We start from the raw sequence: 25,237 nt of genomic DNA on the forward strand, positions 1-25,237 counted from the left end.
CTTTTATCAAATAAAGCCATGTCATTCTTGATGACGTGTGGTGTCTTTCCTGATTGAAATGAGTTTGACTAATCTGGAGGGATTGACCATGAAGTATTCATAATTGCAAGTACATCTCAGAGTCACAGGTTTAACCATAATATCACACAGGAGTTTTGATAGAGATATGGTCATGCACAGCTGAAACTGCATGTAGGCATTGAGGATTATGAGTAGAAATGCAGTGCAGTGAGGTGTGTGAGACCATAATGATGTAACGTCAAATAACTGCATCTTACAAAATGTCCTTGTCCTTCGTTTTCTACTCAGTACTGCAGTGTAAAGGGAAGTTCCTCTGTCTCTCCCCAAGTGGGAAGAGAGAATTTCTGACCTCCACCTTCGACTGTATCGCAATAGAAGAGTTCATGGGAGAAGAAAATCTGGTGTCATGCAGTGCGTCATTTCCCAAGGCAAGAGTAATCAAATGGTAGATCACAGTGTGATCTCTGTACATCAGGGCAAAATTTGAGGTTTTCAAGTTTACTTTTATGTCATCGTTTGATTAGATTAGTTGATTTGATTAGAGAATGTAAATCTAATAAAATGCTCTCAGGAGTTGCTGACAAAAATGCTGCTGTGTGTTGCGTTGTGTGTGTATTTATGCCTGAACATTAGTTTCCCCCTGCAGATAATGAAGCACTCAAATGTTTATTAGAGGTTCCAGAAACCCAAGCAGCAGCATTATAAGGATATCCAGGTGGAAGTATAAACATCCCAGCACAGTTAAAGAAAAATAAAGCATTCCTCTGCTCTGTTTGTGTCAGTCATACATCAGTCTTTGCCAAATTCAATTTAAGACTTTATTGCTTCACAAGGCAATTTCAGGTTTGAATAATTCAGGAATCAAAAGGGCACAATAGAGCTTTTTTTTTTTATTTAGAATGAGAGAACAACCTTCAATTATAATCCCAGCTCAGTGTTTATCAGGATAATAAATACAAGTAAAAAATAAATAGACTATTAAATACAGTATAAAACAACAGGCAAAGAGGAAGGAGTTTGCTCTTTGATGAAGGAACTCTCAAAGTTTTTAGAAAGGCAGCAAAAATGGGAGACATCGCTTTGGAGGAAAGTGATGGGAGCTTAAAAAAATAATCAGTTTGCTAATATGGTAAATAGTGAAATCATACAAAATGTATAAAATGCAACCAGTAAACCAGAGTGATAACAAAAAAATCCCTTTTCCACAGATGGATCTATCAGCTACAATAGAATCATAGATACATTTGAAAATGCAGTAAAAATTCAAGTAAAAGAAGGTGTACATCAGTAACACAATGATTTGCAGTCATCAATTAAGAGCACTGGGGAAACTGTCCACTACATACTTCCCACTACACCAGAGAGCTGCTTCAAAAAAACAGGCAGAAGCAAACTCCCACTGCGGTTCCACAAACAGGCACTTTAAAATGTCTTTGAATGTCTGGAACAAGTCGAGCACTTAATTGTAAAAGCGTATAATTTCATCCCATCACAATGTTACTCAAACCAACAGGTACATGAATGAGTATTTGTCTAGCTACTACAAAACTAAATGAGACATTGAAATTGCAAACCAAACTATTATGAAATCATCTCAACCACAACAAGACTCATCATCATTAAATCTTTTTTTTTTTTTTGGCGGTGGGGCATTTGCATTTTGGCAAACTTCACCCTCTCTCTCTTCATTACCGGCACACTACAAACAAATTCTGTCATTCTGATTGAAACTCATTTCACTTACACAATTTCTCACTCGATACCATTTCTTTTAGTTAAGGATTTTGAGTGTGAACGCCTTTTTCTTGCAATTCTCAGACAAACCAAGATCATATGATTCTTGATCCAAGTGCTACATTATAAATTCTTAAACCCAATAGTTGTGGTAATCGCCCAAACACACACACACGCACACACACAAAAGTAAATCTGTACACAAAGAGTACCTCATATATATCCTCTCCTTTTTTTTTTTCATATAACATCACTTATATGATTATAGCTTAATTTCTGAGCTGAGCCAGTAGAAAGCCAGTAACAACACCATCTCTTTAGGATTTGGCCAGCTCACGCTCATTTCAGCCGTCTCGATTCCTCATCCTCATTGGTCTGACAGGAAATGGATCAAAGTGCCAATTAAAAGGGAGACGCTGTGACATCAGCACCAACCGCAAACTGAACCAGGGCTGGACTCCACTGCTCCCATGCTATCACACTTACTGCACTTTCCTTGTTTGTTTGATACAGGATGCTACGAGAGGTGGCTTGATTGTTGATTTTTATGAAGCAGGAATGAGAAGATTAAATGAAAAAAAAATGCTGAGCAATGAATTGCATTTGTACAGAAGACATGGATAATAAAAATAGATATCTAAATATACAGTCTACTTGATACATCTATTGCTGTATATTTGCTCCATTCCCATGTGGATAAAGATGAAGAAATCAAAAAATGTACAGTAAGTCTGATTCAGTCGGCTCCAAAGGATGGCACAATTCTCTTGGTCCTGCCGATCCAAAGCCGTCCCTGCAGTTTCGCTCCAGCTCAGCTTAGAGTTCAAAGGGCTGCCTGCTTCAGTGCCCAATTTTAATTCCCTTCGTTGTAAGGATCACACTGCAAACACGCTCAGGGTGCTGGTCTGGTCTTTTAAACCCAAGATGCTGTAGGCGATTCTTTTCAAATGGCCAGGAAGCCTCACCCCGATGTTCTTAATATCCCTGTAAGAGAGAGACATGACAGTATGTAAGAGGAGCTGCACATGGATTTACACTTTGGCCTCATTCCAACAGTTTTCACGCACATCCTTCCTGCCTCTCAAGCCTTGAAGTAATCACTAATTCATCCAACGTGATGAAATGCCAGCCTCGAGCTGACTTGCTTGATCGCTGAACCAGTGCAGCTAGGTGCAGTGTGTTCAGAGTTAGTAATCTGCAGAGGTTTCAATTTATCCTCGGCATTAAAGGATAGTACTGGGGGTTTCGCTCTTCACAAGCACATGATGCAAACCTACAAAAGCCCTGCAACACAGCAGCCCCAAGTCAAAGCCTTAATTACAGCTTTAATTACTTAACGAGGATTCTCCCTGTTGACCATGAATCAGTTGTCTGGCAAGCAGAGGGTGGGTTGTAAATAACTGCTGGTTTTCCAAGAGTGCTACCAGATGCCCTGAGATGGAAACATGGGGCCATGAAATCACACCATTCTGTATGACAAATACTTCAAAAGGGTTTGTCGTCTGCTTTACAGTCTGCCCATCTTCCCAAATCACTACCAAGACCAACTGAGATACATATGCCATGGCAGAGAAGGGAAACGGGGGGGGGTCCCATTTGGCTGGTAGTGCGGTCGGGAAAAGCTCTGGCCCTCGTTATTGCCCCCAAAACAACCTTATATTATGTGCTTCACTAAGCCTTTTTTTCCAAAAGGTTGAGTCCATTTCATTAAATTGCCCCCTTAATGCTCCTACACATGTTAGAAGATCCAATTGCCGTAAACTACGCTGTGATAAGTTCAAGGGGTACATTCTGAGCACACCTCTTCAATCTTTCTAGAAGTACAAACATGCCGACTACGGGGCTTCAAATCTCATCCATCTATTTCAGTTCCTTAATCTCCTCGAGTTGCCCCTGCTTCACGGGCTATTCTTTCCTTCCTTTCCTTCTTTAATGTTGAAAAAGCCACAAAAGGCCTTTGCCCTAAACAGCCAAAACTGGTGGTTTTCGGGGCTCAAGAAAAAGTGCTGCCCAGGGCAGCTAGTGTGTGTGGGTGAAGGGAGGGATGAGAGAAAGAATGGAGAGAGGAAAGAAGAATAAGGACTGCAGCGACCACAAGCCACCATCGCCAGTCTACCACAAATGAGCCCACTCCTTCTTCTTCCCTCCATTACTTTTTCCATCTCAAACATTTCTCAAGTTGTAACTGAGGTTGGAGATTATATTGTGCGCAAACTATTCTGCTGGCTGTTAAAAAGCAACATTTTAGGAAAACATACATAAACTACAAGAGGGGAGTCCATAACAGACTTAATGTCAGGAGGAAAAACATTCTTGTGCAATTAATGGTTTTAATTCCGAACATAATTTGATGACAAAATGTTCCTCCTTCTTTGCCAACAGCATACTTAACAAGTACATCAAGTAAAAACATCCAAACTTGTTATGTCATGTCACCAAATCTGGAATCATGTCCCACTTACTCATTCTTCATCTGCAGGACCTGCTCCATAGTGACAATCCCAGCGCAGGTGAAGTTCTCGCTGTACTGGCTCATCTTAATGGACTCCAGCCACTCAGACACTGACCTGAAAGGGGAACCGTCTGAGCCGCTGGTGCTTGGCAAGCGGATGGATACGCTGCAAGAAAAAAAAAGTAGATCCAAATGCAAATAATCAACAGACGTTCCCACAACAGAGGCGGATGACTGAGGACTATAATTACTGTGCAGTTAGTGATTAAAAACCAGTTGGAGCAGTCAGGGGCAAGAGCCAATGGAGATATGAGAGCGACAGCCTTTTGTCTTTTCTCACCATTTCTGGCTTTAATGCTCCCTCACAAAGGAGAAAATATGCATTCAAGCACACAATCACAAACAAAAGAGCTTTAGACTTCCTCTGTCAGGAGGTCACACACATTTCTTTCATTAGCCTAGCAGGCAAGGTGTCAGTATATCCTTTTAATGGTTTCAGTACACCATTTTAAAGCTAATCTCCCTTTCCCCCCCAAACTGCCCCTTTTTTAAAAGGTAAAGTAAATGGGAAGCTGCTGCCAGAGTCTTTTGAAGCAGGTCCAAGTCAAGTCTCAATAAAGACAAGTCCAAATCAAGTTATAAGTCAACCAAGACTAATATTAAGATATAAAGTATTGAGACAGGTCCAATTAAAGTGTTAAGTTGAATCAAGTTTCAAATGATACAAGTCCAGGGCTTCCTGGTGGTCTAGTGGATGAGACACATAATAAATTAATGCAACATCCCAGTTTGATTCTCACCGGGGTTTTTTAGCATTTTAACATTTTGCTTTCGAAGCAGTTAATGGTGTTTAACAAGACTCAGACCAAGTCCATTCAATGCGCAGGCTTAATAATTTAATATTCAATGTATTTAAGGCCTGCTGACAGCTCACAAGAGTCAAGTCTCAAATCTTCATTTTTGCAACCTAAATTTGCAATTATTTACTGAGACAAAAATTCTATTTACACTAGTTGTATTTCAGAAGTTTTGTTTAGAACGTTGTTTCAGAGAACTGGCTGCTGATAGTAGCAGCTACAGTAGGGTCAACACTGGAACCCTTAGTCTGGTATGTACATAAATAAACCTTACCGTGGGTCAAAATCTGCAATGGTCTTCAGGGATTCTGGGCTCCGCAGCAGCTTGTCCAGCAGGCTGACGATGTCTCCAAAGCGTGGCCTCTTGGAACGATCCTGGAGCCAACACTGAAGCATCAGCTGGTAAACAGCTGAGGGACAGTCCATTGGTGCCGGCAGCCGGAAAGCCTCGTTGATAGCCTTCATCACCTGCAAGTTTATTAGGTGACTAATTAGATCTTTTTTTCTCACTGTTAGGATCCTAAAAATATATTATACATAAGATACACTAAAAGAACACTCAATGTAGCTCTAACACCAAAACTAAGAAAAGCGCTTCCTGAAAACTTTCCATAAACACTGAAACTCACCTCGTGGTTACTCATGTCCCAGTAAGGCCTTTCGCCAAAGGCCATGACCTCCCACATGACAATGCCAAAACTCCACACATCGCTAGCTGAGGTGAACTTCCTGTATGCAATTGCCTCTGGAGCTGTCCAGCGAATGGGGATCTTACCTCCCTGTGCATGAAAAATGTTTCATGTTAGAGACAGAGAAACAAAAAAAAGGACTCCTGAATCTAAAAACCAACACAGACACCAGGCTGCACCTTGCTTTGATGTGATTGAGGTCAATCTTTTTTTTACTTAAAAGCTAACATGAAGTCATGTACTCACACTTGTAGTGTATGTCCCCTCAGGATCATCCTCCAGCACTCGGGACAGGCCAAAGTCTGATACTTTACACTCCAGGTTGTTGTTGACCAGGATGTTGCGGGCAGCCAGGTCGCGGTGAACGTAGCTCATGTCAGAGAGGTACTTCATGCCTGCAGCAATGCCGCGCAGCATGCCCACCAGCTGGAAGGAGGAAAACTCACCATCGTGGTCCTGAGGGTAAAACAGATTCATTATAGTTTTTGACCAAGCTTGTAGCAAACTGATAAAAAGCAGAATAATAAAAGAAACATTGACATCACAAGACTGTACAAAATGATAAAATAGTTATCAACATCAAATCTATGAATTATTGTCATAGACATTTAAAGACATTATTTTATTGGCACAAACAATATTTAGACAAAAAAAAAAACACAGCTTGTCTATCGCCACGGTGGTAATGGTCGTAGTAGAGAAATTCCTCCAAATTAAACAACCACATAGGTCGTTTGTACCTGCACTCCAGAGTGAGCCATCGGAGCAAAATATGCTGCTTTCCAAAACCATTGCAAATCACTCTTAAAAAATAATGTTTTATGATGTGACAACACTGTTGTTAAAGTCTGGTTAGGTTTAGGTACAAAAACCACTTTGTTAGGTTAGGGAAAGATCATGGTTTGGGTTAAAATGTTCACTTGAAACGTTACTACTTCCATAAAGTTAGGCAACCTTCATTATTATGGCAACAGTAAACACCACGTTACAGTTCTTTAAAAATTGCCCCGACTTGTGGTTAGAAATGGGAAGCAAACAGTGCGAACAGTGGTCTCCTGCAGCTAAGTCCACTTTTTGCCATCTAACTAATTATCTAGCCATCCACCCAACCATAATAAGGAAGTTACTTTATATAGATGTCATCTGAACTGCGTCACTTCTCCAGGATATAATTACTACGGCCGCTAGATGTGTCTGTCACTCAAACGTAACTATAGGTCGTTTTTGGCGACTGAATCTACAACCTGTTTTTCTTGGAAAGACCCAGAAATTTCCATCAGCGCAAACAGTAAGTGGTAGACTTACCCTAAGGTACCGGTCCAGTGCTCCGTTCTCCATGTATTCAGTCACAATCATGGCATGTTTGACTGCACACACACACACATAAGAACGAATTATATAGTGAAACTGACCTGAAACAGGCATGAAAATTAAGAGAAAAGTTTGTTTTAAAAAAAGGCCGAAAACTCACAGAAGTCCTTACATTTGGTCACCACCCCCTCCAGACGGATGATGTTCTGGTGGCAGAATTGACCCATGATGGAGGCCTCGCTCAGAAAGTCCTGCCTCTGTTTCTCTGTGTAGCCTGGCTTCAGCGTCTTGATAGCCACTGCCACCTCTTTCCTCCCTGGCACCTTCAGAATACCACGGTACACCTCACCGAACTCTCCTGCAGGACACATCAATGAGACAGTTGATTTAGAAAGGAGATATCTGATAAATGTGTGTTTGATTCGTCTTCTTGGGTTTCTGGCTGCCAGGGTTTTTGCTTTGCAACATTGTGAAAATAAGGAAGTCTCTGTGACTGTTTTGCCTGAGGCTCTCTCAGAGAGGTGTGTTCTGGCTGGGTGTTGAAAGAGAGCGCCTATGTTGTTTAATTGGTGGATGGCCTGTGGTTTGGGAGCATGGGAATCAGCTGTCACATGAGGCGAAAAGGGGGGGAAGGGTGTATTGGCTCAAAGGGTAAAGGTGAATTACATACTTGAATAACATATGGAAAGATTTGGGCACGGCCTGCGGAAGTCCTCTGATATCCTTCCAAAATACTGTTACTGCAACATTTTCTTTCTTTTATGTAATAGTTCATGTCATCTTGAGCCAAAACACATAGGTCCCACAGCCAAGAGTTGCCACACAACAAAATGTCTCAACTTGTTGTGTGAGAACTCCAGCTAGATAGATGTTAATCTCACTAAAGTAACCACTGTCAGTCAACCTGCTAAGCTGTGGAAAATGCACAATATAAACAGCGAATTTGGGGATTGGAAAAATCTTTCAACATCCAACATCTCTGAGTTAAGCCCCACAGCAGATTGTCTCAGCAGGGATGTCACTCACCAGCACCAATGACTTTCTGTTTGGTTATGTGGCTTGGGTGGATTTCAGTGGCAAACTTTAGGATGGCTGTGTTAGGGTCCTCATATGTATGTGGATCAACATAGGTCTTGAGAGGCTTCAATTGCTCTGTGAGAAAAAGAAAGAAAATTATTATATGTTAACAAATTAGTAAGATAAAGTGAATAAGGTCAGACAGAGAGATGAGAGAGATTCATTTTATCTACCTGCGCTGGAGAAGTAGGTGTCCTCTGGTCCTTGCCTGGTATGAGAGTTTCTCTTCCTGAATAAGATAAAAAACATTTGTAAATTAATATCCCACTTTCAAACAATAAATGAACATTTCTCTATATATCATTTGCCTGCTTTAATATCAATAGCACATAGCAACCTTTGTTATCATTTTTCGAGACACTCTAAAGCTTTCAAAAGGATCCCGACGCTGCAATGCGTCCATTCAGAGAGAAGCGGCCCTTTGATAAAGATTGAAGATAGACTGTGTTTGCCAAGCCGATTTAAAGACTGAAAGACAGACAAGCAGGAGGGAGGGGGAGGTGGACAGACGGGCTACAGTCTGCTACAGTACAGGCACAGGTCACCTTTACAAAGTGCCTGCGGTGTGGTACAGAAAGAACCAAGCGCCTCTTATCACCAACAATGTACCACTCTGGACCAATTTCCTTTCAAAGGCCCCAACACTCACTAGAATATAACCATTGAGCAATGACAAGGCACATTGAACACAAATTCTTCCCTAGTGAGTGCTGGGACACAGATCCAGATAAAGAGAAAGAGAAAGTTGGCTAAAGGAAAAGAGAAAGAGAGAGGTGAGGAGAGAGTGAATGCAAAGGCCATTTGGGGGCCCCACAAAGGAAGGGCAGAAGAATTGGAGAGGAAACCAGTGAAGGAGGGTATATTCTGACTGATTAACAGAACAGAAAGACAAGGAGGGCAGCAGAGAGGGGCGTTTACTGACCGTCTGCGTAGGAAAAGGACCACGACCACTATGAACAACATGGCCGCTCCTCCAACTGCCGCACCGAAAATGACTGCTGTATTGTTTGGAGCAAGGGGTCCTGTAAAACACACATAAAGGAAACAGACACGCATCAGAAAAATCCCATTCTTGAACAAAGCTAGCAAAAATTTTGCCACAGTGGTTCTCCTCTGTACCTTCAGATGAGGTCTCAAACTGTTCCTCCATGCTGGACCCTCCAGGGCTGCCATCGTTGCTCAGGGCCTGCACCCTGAACAGGTAGGCAGTGCCGGGGGCTAGATCGCTGATCTGCACAGAGTTCTTCTCCAGTATGAGTACGGTATAGGTAGTCACATCCAGGTTATCATCCTGGGAGACAGAAGAAGAGAGGTCAGGGAGAAATTCAGTCAGAAAAAACAAAACGGTTTTACTGCTGAAGATGGAGGCCACAGATTTAATTTCAGTATTAAGTTAATGGACAGTTTATGTTTAACTGGTCAGATCAGGAGCACTGAGCTTAAACTGAAGCCCCTCTGTGTTATTTAAACTAAATATCTTAGAAGGAGCTTTAAACTTATACAGTGAAAAATGCAGAATAATACATAAAACTGACTTTTCATTTCAACACATAACAGAAAAGCAAATGAGAGTGACGCACCTTCTTGCGGTAGTTAAGTTCATAGCGGAAAGGCCGGGCTTGAATCCGTGGTCGGGGGGATATGTCCCAGGAAAGGGACAAGCTGGTGGGAGACCTCTCAACCAGTCGCATTGAGGTAATCTTGGGGGGATCTAAGGACAGAGAGCCAAGAAGCCTTCAGTATCTTTGGGATGTGAAATAATCCAAAAATATGAACAGTATGGCTGTGCTTCCGGTTGATGAAATCTGAGAACCTCATGTCACTCCTGCAGCACAATTCGACTTACAGATCTGCCACCGCCTTACAGATAGCATCTCTCATTACTGCAGCACAGATAGCATCACTCCACTGGCTCATAACAGCCTCACTCACCTGTGTAGTGCAGAGATGTAGTCAGAGTGATGGTAGGTGGTGGCCTATCAGCCTGTGGCGTTCCCTGACTAGCGAACAGTGACACGCCATTATGTGCCTCCACAGTGAAGGTGTAGTTGAGGTGCGCGTCCAGCTCGCTCACTGAAACCTTGGTGTCGGTCAGGCCTGTGCTGGCCGGTTCATAGCGAATTTTGTCTCCGCAGGGTTGGCACACATTGTCCTCACAGCGCTCACATTCAACGCTGTAGGTGATGTCTGTTCGACCTCCCGTGTTTTCCGGTGGGCTCCAAGAGAGGAGGAGTTTTCCTGCAGAGAGTTGGGTGGTGGTAGCCTGGAGGTCTCGTGGAGCAGATGGGAGGCCTAATGAACACAGATCAGGAAAGATAAGAGATATTAGAAACAGGGAGGAAGAAAACCAAGAAAAGGAAAATGTGGGAGATTGCTTCCTGACATGACAGTATCATTAAAAAGAAAGAGTGCTGTTTTGAATTTTACAAGATGTCCAAAAAGTCTGGATTCTGGGAAATGGCTCTCTCTTGAAACTACATCTTAGAAGTGAGATTCAAACAGAAACCACACTAATGTTTGCAGCGAAAACGAATGCAACAACAAAAAATATTAAATTCCTGCACATCTTGTAAGATTCAAACAAAAGTCAAAATCTTCAAAATGTATCTGAATTAGAGTTCACATTAGGACAGTCACATGGAAATGACAATACTTGGTGGTTCATTGACAGCAAATATTCTAAATGTACTTTCTTCAAGGTTCTCATCAGAGATGAGGGGGACTTGTCACCTGAGCAGGGTCCAGTAGAGGGGTCAGTTGGGGCCCGGTAAAAGCCATCCATACAGGGACAAAACAAAGCGCCGGAGCCCTGCCTCTGGGTGTTTTCAGGACACGGCTCACACTTGTCACTGGATGCTGCAGCTTTAAAGAAGCCAGGCTTACATTCTGCAAACACAAAAATACATTTGCATGAGAAGGTGAACAAGGACAATAATGACTTCAGGCAACATCCCATATGACATAGCGCACAGCCAGTTCCTCCAGATCACTCAAGGCTCTTTAAAACATCAGTAACGCTGTGAACTTTTCACCTTTTGTGCAAGACACCAAGGTTGAGTGGACATGTTATTATATCAAGGCTAAAGGTCACATTTGGACAAGTGACAGAGATATGAGAGAGAAAACAGAAGAAAGGCTCTGCACATTGTTGACTCTACTCATTAAAACACTGTCCATTCCAGCAAAGACACTGCTCACATGAGCCCAGCCCTGAAACAAAAACGCAGACTCCCTGACTAGCCGGCACTCCTTCTCTTTACTTTTTCAACCACAACCCCCCTCCACTGCTGCTTTCTTACTGTCTCTCTCTCTCTCTCAACAAACACAACCAGTCATCCCACATTCCACGACAGTAAGTCAGTCTTCAATGCTGCATTACAATAAGAGAAATAAAGGCAAATCAGCAAAGCGTCAAGAATTAAAAGTGAGATGGCTGAAAGCAGAGCATCCGTTTGCACTCAACACTATTATATTTTTTCCTTTCAATGACCCACATGCAGACTTTTGAAACTGTATCGCCTAGATAAGATGACACTTAATTTCACACGTCCAACTCGGAATAAAGAAATGCAGGTAGAGAATCCAGCTGTGCGTAGCGGTGGTGAAATATGAACTTAATACGGTGTGAAATTTCTGAGAGAGCGCGCCATAAAGGAGAGTGAAAATGAGAAGGCCCCCCTTAAACTTTGCAAGAGCATTCCAACGGCTGCTGCTCACATCCTCACACCATCACACATTGAAACACACACACACACATACACACACACGTTCATGTATGCACTGCACACATGCACCCACATCCATATGTATGCACAAAATACACATACATGTATGCATAGCACACCCATAGACACATGGGTAAATCTGACATCAGAAGAGGGATTATGTCCGCTGCCTGTCACCTGTTCATGTCCCTCTGTCAAGTTAATTCAGCCAAACACACATATATACACACACCCACACACACACACACACACATTTCTTTCCTTTCCTCAGAGTCATTTGCCTGGAGCGTTTATATAGCTCTTGACAGATGTCATAAGATGTTGACAATGCAAATGAGAACCAACATGCGGGCCACAGGAAAAGAAAGAGGGAATGGAAATGAGGAAGTTTATGGCAAGAGGGAGATCAGATAAGGTAGAAAGAGGACATGATAGCCAATTGAAATGAGGCATGCGTAGCGAAAGATTGAAGTTCATGCCAGTGAAGAGAGACAAGCAATGAAACCGGCAAAGGCAAACACGCAGTCTCAAGTTGAAAAGGAGAGCCAAGGACAAAGACAATATCAGATTCACTCAAAGATACTGTCTCGCTGTATGGCTGCTTTTCTCTGTGGTTCAGTTGAATGAAGTTCATTTGGAAGCCACAAGTGACCACACAGAAGACGGGGAGCACACGGCTCCCGCTCCATTTAAGTCATATCAAGGGGATTTACTTGATTGACCATGAGTTTCTCTTAGACTCCATTGGGTTTGCCTATCATTGCGGTTCACCGAGCTGCTATGAAGAGGTGTGTATTAACTGTAGAGCATGACAACAATGGCGGAAAGAAAAATACTCAGAATGAGAAGAATTTGTGAGCCTTGCCCAATTGGCTTACATGTTACTCAATCCGCCCCTCAAGACGGTATATCCTCTCTGTCTTGGCCAGCTGTTTCACTCAGTGCCATTGCTACTCATTAACGAGAATGAGGCGGTAGACGGGCTCAGCAGAAGAGAGGTGGTATGAAGGAACAGAAGGTTCCAGAAAGAAAGAGAGGAATACTGTATCCTGCTGAGGACTGAAGAAAAGAGGGGAGACAGAAAAGAGACAGGCCAGGCTCAACTCCTCCATTGAGAAGGGGAAACAGCTGCTGCCTCAAACCCCGATTCATTCCCCTACCTCTCCTCCTCGTAATCCCCAAATTCCTTCCTCCCCTCCTTTCTCTCCTCCCAGTCCTCACTAAAAAGGCTCCCAGCTAACCCATTAACATTGCTATTCACCGCTGACCAGCAGGCAAGGAGAATGCCATGCCATTCAAGTGCTGAGAGAAAAAAACATACACACACAAGCATTGCAGATGGGAATAGCCGAAATGCCACATGGCAACTGAATAGAGGAGGACTAGCCTCTTTTTGGCGCTACAGTGCCGGCTGCAATGCATCGTGGTCAGGCCTGTGGAGATGATGGCCTTACACTCTGAGCCGCCTCTATAATCAAGATGCATTCCAATGCACACCACCCAACAGGAGGCCTGTAGTGGAGCGCCTTTACTGTAGCTTCAGTTTGAGCCCAGTTCTCTACTAAAAAAGGTGAAAGAGTTTGTGTATCTTCAACAAATGAGTCACATTGACAGTAAGTGAAACTAGATGACTCTCTGTTGAGGTATTTAACAAGAAGATTCCTCGACAAAAGAGCAAAGTCCAGTGAAAGGAAACTTCCTGGTTCCATGGATAAGGTGGAGGGGGGCTTTGGATTGTTGCTGGACACAACAGGAAGCAGGAAGTGTGAGGCTGACGCAGCGCTTCCTTCCTAAAGCAGCCAATCAAAGCATGGAAACACAGGGGAGCGTGACCAAGAGAAGAACCGGTGCTGAGACTACCAGGGTCCTGAGACAGAATAATAAGCGAAAAGGAAGCCAGAATGTGTGTTGACCCAACATGAACATGGGCGCAAAACTCAAGAGGGGGGGCTCTTTATATGAACACTTTCCCCCTCATAAACAAAAGTCTCCCAGCTTCTTCTGAGTCGAAACATCTGACAAACTTAGACTACCATTCTTTCCGTACCTATTGCTACAAAGCGAGGCACTGTTTGTCATTTGAGAGGCCCCGTATGCCTTGAGTGGCTCTGTGTTTGTTTATTGAGAGTGAGTGCATGAGGCCTTTTACATTCTGGGAGCCCGAGTGGCTCTGGAGTAGGAGCCCCCAAGGGTCCCCCGGTTTGTCGGCAGAAGTTAAGATGGATGAGATGGCGACAGTGATGAATGCATGGTCGGATAGATGGATGAATGGGTAACATGGTGGCTTGACAACAGAAATCGCCTTCAGGACTGGAGGAGTGAGTGGGGGTGTGGGAGGGTGGGGGCTCCACAATCGAGTCCGGAGCTGGGCTTTTAAAAGCAGAAAGGTCATGTCTGCCTCAGGGTAGTTGTGAGTTAAACTGTGCATGGCTTACAGGGAGTCAGTGGCCAAGTAAAACAAACACATGCTCGCAGAGAGAAGGAGGAGGAGGAGGAGGAGGAGGAGGAGGCAGAAAGACTTGCAGCAGCAGCCGGTGACTTGTCTCATGGGGAAGGAGGTTAAATTCAGAAGTATGGCCAGTGAACAAAAAAACATGTTGGAAAAATAAATGCATAAGAAATAAATACAATGTTCAGATCCTTATCAGAGCAGCTATATCTGGAGGCAAGTGAATCCTTGCTTTGTCTGTACCCTCATCTACTTCACTTCTCCTCCCCACCCCCCTATTTTCATTCCCGAGTTGGTCAGACCCGTAATTGCAATATGTCATGTCATTCTGTTTGTATGCAGGGTGACAACATATCATTAGCATTTTGGGGGAGTCGGGTTGTGGTGGAACAATGGGGTTCTCTGATGGGGGAGGTGAGCCGGTAACATGAGCCAGAGGTCACCGAGGTAGAGGAGGGGAGGGGTAAGTGGGGGGCAGTAAAGGTGTAGGGGCTGATGGAAGTGTGTGCGTGTGGGGTGGGGGAAGGTGGTGTGGGGGGGGTGGTCATTAGTCAAAAGGATTAGCTGACCAATGGAGCAGCTGTAAGGGCATTACATCTGTTTTACAATTGCACTTAGGCTTTCATCTGGGGTTGTTAACAAACACAATAAATTCCATGATCCCCTTTCTCCTCTCACTCCCTCTGTCCACTCAGGCTCACTGACAGAAGGAGGGATAGAGTGGAGTCAAGGAGGCACAAAACATGCTCAACATGTTCTAAAGTAAAGCTGATACTTTGAAGAAACCATTCCTGGCTGACATGAAAGTCACAGATAGCTTCCAGAGGCTTCAGCTGGACCACAGTCATAGTCATTTGGCCACGTTTCCTCATGTTGCTGGTCAAATCCAGACAGCCAGGTGGCAAACACAACAGCACGCCAAGCCCACAAGTAACACATTAGACGCTGACAACCGTCTGCTTCCTGGTTAGGGGAAGGGGCTAAAATGGGACCAAATGCACCAATAAACAAAATGACTTATCAGGAAAGTGCCTGAGCGAGACCGCAGAGCACCGAGCGACAATGGAAAGCCCTGAGCAAACGGGTCGGGGAGTCACCGAGGGATTAGGTGACCTCCGGTTTCCGCTGTGGGCTTGTCCTGTTAGCAGTGAAGGGTGGGTGGGTGGTGTGTTGTGCTGGGGGGGGGCAATGGCTGAATGACATGGGGGAAGGAAAGTGCTGACCTCACACACCAGCAGTACAATACAATGCGCTTCACATTGCTAGCCCCAAACCAACACACACACACACATACATACACACAGCCTTCAGGCTCAGGAATGTCACCAAGAGGAAATATGTCCCAACTTCCCCACCACCACCAGCACACACAAAAAAGCCAAGAATTGCTGAGCCTCAGTTATTTGACTAACAGCAGACATTTAGAAACTGCATTTCAACATTTTAACAGAGTGAATATTGGACATATATTCAACAGTGGAGTTGAAACAAAACTCTAAATTGTGAAACTCTTAAATGCATATGTTGCTAATGTTCAATAAGCTAACATTACTGTTTGCTAACAAGTCAAATTATCAAATTTACAAGGTATTAATATGTCCAGTGTTGTGTTGTCAGCTTTTAATGCAGTTTTGAACAAATTTTGTGTTAAAACCAAAAATGTCTGGCTGTACACAGGTCTGCCATCACATTTTTGTCCACCATTCACGCTACAGGCTAACAAGAACTCCATCTGTGGGTTCAAGTTAACATGTAGGTCTCCACTGTAAATGATCTGGCGAAAACAGAATTTCATTACCGTTGGTGAATAATGCATCCAAAAGGTATAAATATCTGATATAATAGTTAATAGAGTGGTTTCTACATCTTCTGACACCTCAAAGGCTCAACCATCACACTTATTAAACCGCAACAGTAAGATTTGCTCTAATTCACATTAAAGAGTCATGGGGCCACCAGAGCTCAACTTTGCTACATTTCCTGTCATCTTCTTCATAGTAATTGCCAGTGTTCTGTTCAATCTAAACATGGCCCAACAAGACGGTGCATGACACCACTTGAAAGTGCTTTCATAGTCTCCCCCATTATCTAACCAACTCCCTCAAGTTCAGCCCTCCAGGCAGACGTTACCTTGGCACAAGATCTGAAGAACCCACAAACTCAAAGTAATCACGGTGGCTTTTAAGAGCCGAGGAAGAAAAAGAGTTTACATCCAGCCTGTGCATCTAAATGAGTAGAGTTGTCTGATAAGTCAGTGGTTTTACGATTTCTTTTATTCCTGAGACCGGCTACAGGGATCAAGAGCCAAGGGAATTTGGTACAGCAGGAAATTTCAATGTGGGGATTATCTTGCAGGAGTGAGATGATTCCATGTGAAATTCAACATAAGTCAACTAAATTAATCCCCTGAGATCCCGAGGTGTGGTGCTATGTTCATGTCTCTTTGTGTACTGCCCATCAGATAAGCTGAAATTGCACAAGACCTTGATCTTAAAAGGTTATGCTTGATTATGATGAACCAGTTGGCACCAGGTACGAGCAGATTGAGATGACCATGAAACATTTGATAACTGACTTTTTGCAGGATTCACTTCCAAGTGAACAATCAGCAATCCAAATCCACCATCGAATACAGGAGCTACAAGCCCCATTTTGTGCAACTAAAACAAAAACTGACGGCTGAAGTTTACATTTCACCTTCACTAAATGTTTGTGCCTTAACCACTATGTGAACACAGCCAGTTTTTCTTTCCCTCTACACTAAAAACTCTCTGATTGGCAGCATTGTTCAAATTTAGCCTCTATTTATCTTTACGAGTCAGTGGTGGAGAAATGTATTTACCAGGGAGCAAGAGGAGAGCTGTGCACAGTCTAAATAGTCACATCAGGGTCGTGTGAAACGGAATGTTTAAACTCTATTGGTGTCGTATTCATGACCTGCAATCCAGCCAAAAATAACAGTCGCTCTGTGATTTCACGGACAACAGGAACACAACACACGAAAGAAAAACTTTTGTTTGTCTGTCAGTTTGTTATACTTGGGACAGCTTGCGCAACAGTGTACGTCTCTTGAGTAAATTGCTTTAAGGACTGTAAAATGGCGATGGGAATGTGTTGAGATAAGAAACTTTCAAATAAATAAAAGATGAGGGAAATTTGAAGCTAAAATAGAAAGACCCTTCAGGGACAGGGAGGATGTGGAGAGAGAGGTAGAAGACAGCAAAAGCACGCAAAAAGCATGCAGAACCAGTAGTTACTTCACTTAAAAAGCACAAACACACCCAAGTCAATTACTACCCATACAAATCACTCACCACAGCGTGCAGTCACACAACTACAACTTAGTCACCAACTGTTTGTTACATCAGCTGAGGATGAGTTTAGAGACGCGGACAGACAGGGAAGGAGGGGGAGAGAGAAAATAGTTTACTGGAACCTCTTTGGCGAGAGGAGTAATAACTTTACTGGAACTCAGTGGACAGTTGTTCCACCAAGACGCCATTTTCTCCAAGACACCAAACCAGCCTTCAGCAGTCCAAAATATTCCACATTGTGTTTTAAATAAGGCCTTGTGGAAACCATGATGTGGGATTAAGCCCCGTTTGTCAGCTGTAAAGAGTGTGCATGAGGCTTTAGAGCCGCTGATGAGGTGTGGATCTGGACGGTTAAACACAATCCCGAAGACCAGCCAGGGCAGCCCATGGTCTTTTGTGGGGTGACACACGGTATGCTGTTCTATTGTACCAGGGAGGATTATGGGTAAGGAAGGGCGTGATAGGCAATGGAGAAAAACCGTGTCAGTGTCAACAGTGAGTCACAAATGGAAACCCACAGCGCTGCTGTCAGGCTTAAAGCCAACCACTTAATTGCAAAAAGTTAAGATTTTTCCAGAATTGAAAAAAGAATGTTTATTTTCTCACTGAGCAAAAATAAAAATGACTTCCTGATTCAAAGCAGGTGCAAAGCAAAATATAAAACTGGAGTCGCATACTAAAAACTGTTTCCATCAGCGGAAAATAAATCATTACATTGACTCAAGTCTTGCACTTAAGTTTACTAGAGAATTTCTATTTTCACTGGTTTGTAATCCTACTCTACTACATTTCAGTATATTGCACTTCTTACACTTTTAAATTTAATATAGTTACTGTTCAGATCAAGATTTTTTAAAAGATTTTTCATACAAAGAAATCAGTTTCTAAAATATGATTCATTGTTAGAGATTAAATTAATTTTCATTTTTAATTAAAATGAAAATTAATTATACTTTCACTAAAGTAATCCGTTTTTTATTGATATACTTCTTTAACCAAACACAAATTTACATTAATGCATTTCCTAAGGATTTTACAAAATAATAATAAAGCTTCAGTGCTGCATATACTAGTGTAACAAATAGACTAAACAAGACAGCAATTATTTGGACAAAAAATTGAATTAACACAAACATCTTTATCAGGCCTTCATCACTCTTGTGAGTCTTATGTTAATAAACATATAAATCTTTAGAGCAGCTTTCACTGTGCTTACTTTAAGTCTAATCCATTTTACAATTGACACGTCATATATTCTCAGAGCCAAAATAAGCTGCTTTTAAAGTAATCTGTATTGCTTTCATAAAAAAAACAAACGCCGGCTTTGTGTCTCACTACCGCTGACAGATATGATTTACACCCAGTTCATAAAAGCTTTCACATTTGCTGTTCTAAACACTTTGGTAGGTCTCTATAGCACAGGAGGTGATGTGTTTATCTTTAGAGTTTGTTTGTGCAAAAAAAAAAAAGACTCTGTGGTTAAAATGAGCAATGAGAAGAGGAGAGCGCCACATGCCACCTACAGAAACCTCAACAGAAGGTCTACGGAAAAAAAAAGATCCCAGAAACACAGTTTGATGGAGAAGTTCTGTCTCAGCCAGAAACACTACAACAGCGGGCGCTGATGAAGAGACGGAGACAAAAACCAGATAATGTCACAGATTTCTACTTTAACAGGTCCCGAGGGGCCGAGGAGTCATAAAACTGACTGAACACATCGCTGAACATGGAAAATTTCAACCAAAGTAAGAAAAAACACCACAATTGAAGTTTTGTGGTTTCTCCCTGAACGGCACGCAGCTCAGGAAAGAAGTGGGCAGAATGATTAACTGTGTGTCCGAAGGAGATCCCGCTTAAAGCCCTTCGAACCATTCATCTTGGCCCTGCTCTGCAACCCTGTGATTCATTTCCACCTTCATCTACTTCCCTCGCGCGTCTCCGACCTCTCATTTGACTTCAACTCGGTAGTTTTTAGTGGGGGGGGTTTCTGTGTTTAGTCATTTTTATTTGAGGGCTTGACCTGGAGCTGCTCTTCTCCCCCCCCCCCCACCTCCCCCCCTGGGAATTCCACAGGTCTGGAGTAATGTTGGGAGGCTCCTCCTCGGCAAACTGATCAGGAATGTACCAGCCAAGGGGGAGAGGAGGTGGAGATGTAGGTGGAGGTAGAGGTGGGCTCCTCCGGCCTCACGGGGGAAACACAGCGCTTCATTGTTCTCTTACCTTTACATTCCATTCCTCACCTCTCTCTGTTTTAAAATCACACCCCTCCACTAAACACAACCTCTCCGTCGCTTTTGTATGACTTTTCTCTCATTCCTTCCTGCGTTTCCTCCTCCTCCACCTCCTCCCTAATCATCTTACCTGGCACTTTCCCACAGCTAAAAATGATGTACTGACAGAAAACTTCACCACTTTTATCGGTCTGTTGCCAATGGGAGAGAAACTAAGTGGGAAAGCAAATCTATTATAGGCAGGCTACATGAGGATTTACAACTCTAGTCCAATGCGTGTGTTTGAGAATGAGATTAAGGGGTGTTCATACCTGCATAAGTGTTTCAGTTCATGCATGTGTGTGTGTGTGTGTATAAACAAGAGTGCCAGAAAAAGCAGCGGAGGAGGAGGAGTACTTTGGGCTGATGGGAGTCTTAAGGTGTTCAGTCATGGAACAAATTTCAACATGCTCTGGCATGCCAGCCTATGTCGTATGTTCATATACACCGATGGAGTCATAAAATACACCCAGAAGCTGAGGCTCAGTAAATTTGTGAAAACAGAGAGGGGGAGAAGATGGATGCTGAGACAGACAGGGGAACGTGTAGTCGGCATGCCCGTTCACAAGAGGAGGGCCTCTGCGTTCTGTGATGCTTGAGATGAACAAAGTCAGTGAGGCTCAGAAGCTTCCTCTTGCCTCCTCCCCTTTCCCCCCACTAGCCTTGAAGATGCTAATCCATCACAGTACAGTAGCCTCCCGGCGTCTTTGATCACTTTCAGTCACCCTGACAGCCCTTCCCACAACAATAAAAGCCTTCTTTTCAGGATTTAAAACACAACCATGCCACAACTACAAAGTCAAAGGACCGAAGTATGGTTGGACTACGTAGCAAACTCATATAAAGATAAGAGAACAGATGATAATGAAAGAGCAGGAAATCACCTGATGCAACAGCCTGAAAGATAGTGTTGTGAAGGGTGCAGTGTCTGAGTGTCTGACATATTTTTAAATAAGTGGCTTTAATGTCATGACTGTGACCAAAGAAGATTTGTGCATCCTTTTTGTGCTACAAAATGAGTTTAAAGAAGTTATGAGAAATGCCTTTCAGACCTAAATGGTAAATTAAAGTGTTCATTTAGGTTTTAAAACCCGTAGGTACAACATGAATGAGAGATCTGAGAACCTTCAGAGTGAAAACTTTCCCCAAGGGGTATAACATTTTATATCCCAAGCAAGTTGGCTTTAACAAACTTTTCCATGGAACTGGAGTTATAGTTGAAACTTAAAAGCACATTTCCTAATTTTATAGGTATCGGTTCAAGGTCAGGGATGATGCCCCGACACGTACAAGTAGACCTTAGCATTCCTTCCATTGCAGAGAAGCCATGTTAGCCAAGGGGAGAATTCCAGTGAACAATGATAATAACACCTATGATAAATATCCGCAGTCTGTCATACTGACTTGTTTTACAACCTATGGCAATTGAAATGAATCTAAATGGTGACTAATGCAAAATGGTCACATTAAAAATACACTCTCGTGGGAACTGCATCCTGGGTTTACACCCAGACAGGATGGAGTACCTGGGGGCAAAAGACCTTCACAAATACCAAAGATTCAAGAGCACACCCTTACCTTGACACGCATCTTTGACTTCTTCATGGCCTGGTTTGCACTGGCACTGTCCAACTGGTACCACCCACTCTCCATCCACAGTGCAGTAGATGCGGGGCACCTCCTCACTGATGGCGTTTTCCACGCACACCCCGTTCACTTCCCTCAGTGCCTGGTTCTCACCTCCAGCCACAGTCTCAGGGAAGGATGCAAGACTCTTCACTGTGGCAGGGCAAGTTTTGTAGTAAACTCTAACAGAGAGAAGAGCAACGCAGGCTCCAATGTCTTGAAAAGCCAAGTAGAAGCCTTTACGAGACAGGTTCTCCACCACTCGTGTCTCAGTGTTGATGCGCAGATCGTTCTTGCCGGTGATCTCGTCAGGAGCTATGGTGGCCACTTTCTTAAACTGGCCCTTGCGGAAGGTAGTGCCCACATCTGCATCCGACTCAGACGTGAAGAGGTTGAAGGTTTCCTTGCAAGTCATCGAGGCACCACCAAAAGAGTTGCAGTCGCGTACGATAAATTGGAGTTCCACAAAGACTCGCGAGGCTGATGGACGCCGCTGGATGAAGGTGGTGCGGAGCCAGTTGTCCTGTTCACGTTCTCCAACATTGCAGACAGAGTAGGTATAGAACTGAGAGCCGTTCAGGGTCCTCTGGACGACCTCCCACTGAAACAAAACCACACAAACCAACAAGGTTAGAGCCACAATCCCTGACTCTTGGGGAACCCCCAAGCATACAGGGCAGGACCAAGGCTATAAGGGAGGTGAAAATAAAAGGGGCACCATAGAACTTCATATGAGGGTTCAACCACTGTAATCTGAACCTGAGAACAAAAACAGTCTGTGTGTAGGGGAACTCATGGCCCTACCTACATATTGCTAATTACTCCTGCAGAATATTTTAACTATCCTTCATAGCAATAACACATTTATGCAACATGGAGAACTTTATGAGCCTTTGCAACAACAATAGAGCAAACCTCAGGGATTTTTTTGTGACAAAGCATTTCTGCGTTCATTTTCCTGCAAAGACCCTAAATTATTTCCAATTCAGTCTTTCACGTGCCATTGCCACTTTTGGCAAATAGCATTGCAGCTCACATACTTAATGCTGCCACAAATATTTCTGAAAAAAGTGACAGCGTGTTTTAACATAACCTTGGCTCTTGAGGAACATCTGGGCCCACAGGGGCAGGGGCTGTGGTTTGCTCTCTGCATGTAGCCACTGTGCTATTAATTAAAGGAATGTGCTTTGTTGGCTGAGTGTGTGGCTCTGCATATAAATTTGATGTACAACAGAAGAACCAACACCTCTATTAAACAGTTGGTGAACATTTTTTTTAGATGAGTGTTTAAAACTTTAAAAATAATAATCATAATAACAATGATAGTAATAACAAACCTCACAAAATACACCAACACCTGATGTTTATTAGAGCAAAAAGTGAAACAAAACTGACAAAGTGATTTATAGCAGGGAAACTTCTCTTAAAAGAAGTTGGGTGAGCCACTGTCAACAGCATGCCCACACATCTGAGTCATCAGCACATGAAATGAGCCCATTTACAGTGAATTTGCATGAGCCTGACTGGTCAATTACTTTAAAACCACAATATGGAAGAAGGCACACATGCCTCCTGTATACTGGCAGAGAGATAACCACAGCATTTGGGTGTAATAATGTAGCTATTCTCTGGAAGCATCTCTAAACATAGGGCTAGACATTTTCCCCTGGTTAAAGGAAAAGGTAGCGCTGACTGATTGGCTCCATCTAAAACCCATCCCCTCTAAAAAGAGGTACCACATGCTGCAAACTTTAAAAGTTAATTGCTCTCTAACATACAATTCTGGAGCTGAAGCCTTGAAACCGCAAGAAGCCACAAGTATTCCCAGTTCAGAGCTAGCAGCTATTCTGTCTGCCGAAGCTTTGGTGCAGCCCAGACATGCTCTGCAGGCAACTCCTACAACTCATAAGAATAACCAGGCAACCATTAGGCTAAGATTATACCAGATTTTATAGAAAGCCTGACATGTATACACAGGAGGCTCACTCAACAGCAAACCACAAGTCAAATGGTCAAATATTTCGCATTGGCAAGAGCACCGGAGGCTCTCAGCTCAGCCGGGCCCTTCCAGTGCATTTTCTCCTCGCAGATTTATCCTGAAGGCAAATTCCAACCGGGAACGTGGGAGCTAGAAAAGAACCTGGAGCGATACTCACCCCAGACTTGTCTCCCTGATCTAAGGGCCATGTCAACCAGCCCAGTTCACCTCCTGTTGCCTTCATGTCCAAAAGCACTTCTGTGGAGACACGAGAACACCGTTAGTACAAGAGAATAAACCTTTAAACTCATCAGAAACTTTGACTCAGAATTCATGCATCTCTTCTATTTTACACAAAAAAACATAGATATTTATAAATGACAATGATTTAAATTTTATTGTAGAATCACCCTAAATCTGGCAGTATTTACTTTAAAGGCTGTTGAAAAACTAACGTCCATTTTAGTTGAAAAAAAAAAAAGCAGTTCAAGACTCTGACTATAGTCTGACTGCTTATAGTCGTGATTGCAACGTGTAGGCCTAGACTTGTAATTTAGCTATGATTAAAAAATAAACTTGGTCCAGATTATGTGATAATTAACAAGTGATACACAGTTCAAAGGGTTAATACAAAAAACGCGACAAAAATATTTCCAGAATTCACCTGCTGGTGTTATAAAGTTTAGAGGAGCGCACATGCAGGCTACGATCTCAACTTCATGGATTATGACTAATTGAAAACACAACTTCAACCAGAAACATTTTATACAGTTAAAGCGTTTTCATAAAATAAGTCTTAGCCGTGTTACATGACTGTCACACGATAAAGAAAGTGTGTTTCCTGGTTTTAAAGTTTCTTAAAGGAGGTTCCCCGCATGGCACGCGTGCTTCACTTCAATAAAGCTTAGAAAGATTTAAGGTGATCAACTTTTCTGAAATTATCATTAAAAAAATACACTCACCTTCTTTAGTTTGTAAAGTAATTAATATGCCGTTAATGAGAACATATGAGAATAATAAAAGTCTGACTCCTCCAAAGAAATCCATTTGGCAAACTTTTCCTTCCTCTCTCTCTTCTCTCTGCGCTCCTGGGCTTGGCTGGGACTCTGCTCTGAGAGGTGAGCGCTGCTCGCTGCGGCTCATTCACAAACGGCCCAGCACGTCACGGACTCCGCCTGCTGGAATGTGTGTGTGTGTGTGTGTGTGTGTGTGTGTGTGTGTGTGTGTGTGTGAGTGTGTGTGTGTGTGTGTGCGCGCGTGCGTGTGTGTGTGTGTGCGTGTGTGTGTGTGTGTGTATTCAGGGGCGGAGGTGGAGGGGGGCACATGAGAAACTTTTGCAACCTTCAGGAACTGTCGGAAATTTCGCAATCTAATCCGGACGCACCTGAGCAAGCCTATTAAGTTGGAAATCCTACTATTAGCCTAAGCAATTTTTAAAAAGAAAAACAACCTCTATATCTATATCTACAGCTTATCTAATACAAGTCCATATGAAAATGTTAAGACCTGCTGTTTTCTTCTGATTTTCTGTGGACAAAGTGAAACAGCTATAAGCAGCTTGCAAATCCATGCTGCGTATTGTCTTGACCTTTGCTCCTCAGAGTATTAATACAAACAAAAACCTACCATTTGGGCTTACAAAAGCTTAGTATGGAAAGTACAGCACAGTCACTGCACGCATCGCCACTTAACTGGTACATACAGTAGCCTTTATCTACAGAGGGCTTAGATACT

At 43.0% G+C, this 25,237-nt stretch overlaps 1 protein-coding gene across 2 annotated transcripts; it reads right to left on the bottom strand.

The window, feature by feature from the left end:
• Positions 1-825: 825 nt before the first annotated feature.
• Positions 826-24,661, bottom strand: epha2b (eph receptor A2 b). 2 transcript variants are annotated; one of them, XM_067591589.1, is made up of 17 exons: positions 24,466-24,661; positions 23,682-23,761; positions 21,478-22,126; positions 10,872-11,027; positions 10,074-10,433; positions 9,722-9,852; positions 9,261-9,432; positions 9,064-9,163; positions 8,315-8,370; positions 8,091-8,216; positions 7,237-7,422; positions 7,059-7,120; positions 6,000-6,209; positions 5,694-5,843; positions 5,339-5,532; positions 4,218-4,373; positions 826-2,739 (listed from the first exon to the last, which is right to left on the bottom strand). In XM_067591589.1, the coding sequence occupies exons 1-17, from the start codon at positions 24,644-24,646 to the stop codon at positions 2,631-2,633; spliced, it is 3,078 nt and encodes a 1,025-aa protein (XP_067447690.1). In that variant the 5' UTR covers positions 24,647-24,661; the 3' UTR covers positions 826-2,630. The 2 variants fall into 2 exon arrangements, with proteins under 2 accessions (XP_067447690.1, XP_067447689.1); XM_067591588.1 differs by having other exon boundaries at positions 7,225-7,422.
• Between the last annotated feature and the right edge of the window lie 576 nt (positions 24,662-25,237).

This window comes from Thunnus thynnus, chromosome 6 (genome assembly GCF_963924715.1).
Source record: "Thunnus thynnus chromosome 6, fThuThy2.1, whole genome shotgun sequence".
NCBI lineage: Eukaryota > Metazoa > Chordata > Actinopteri > Scombriformes > Scombridae > Thunnus > Thunnus thynnus.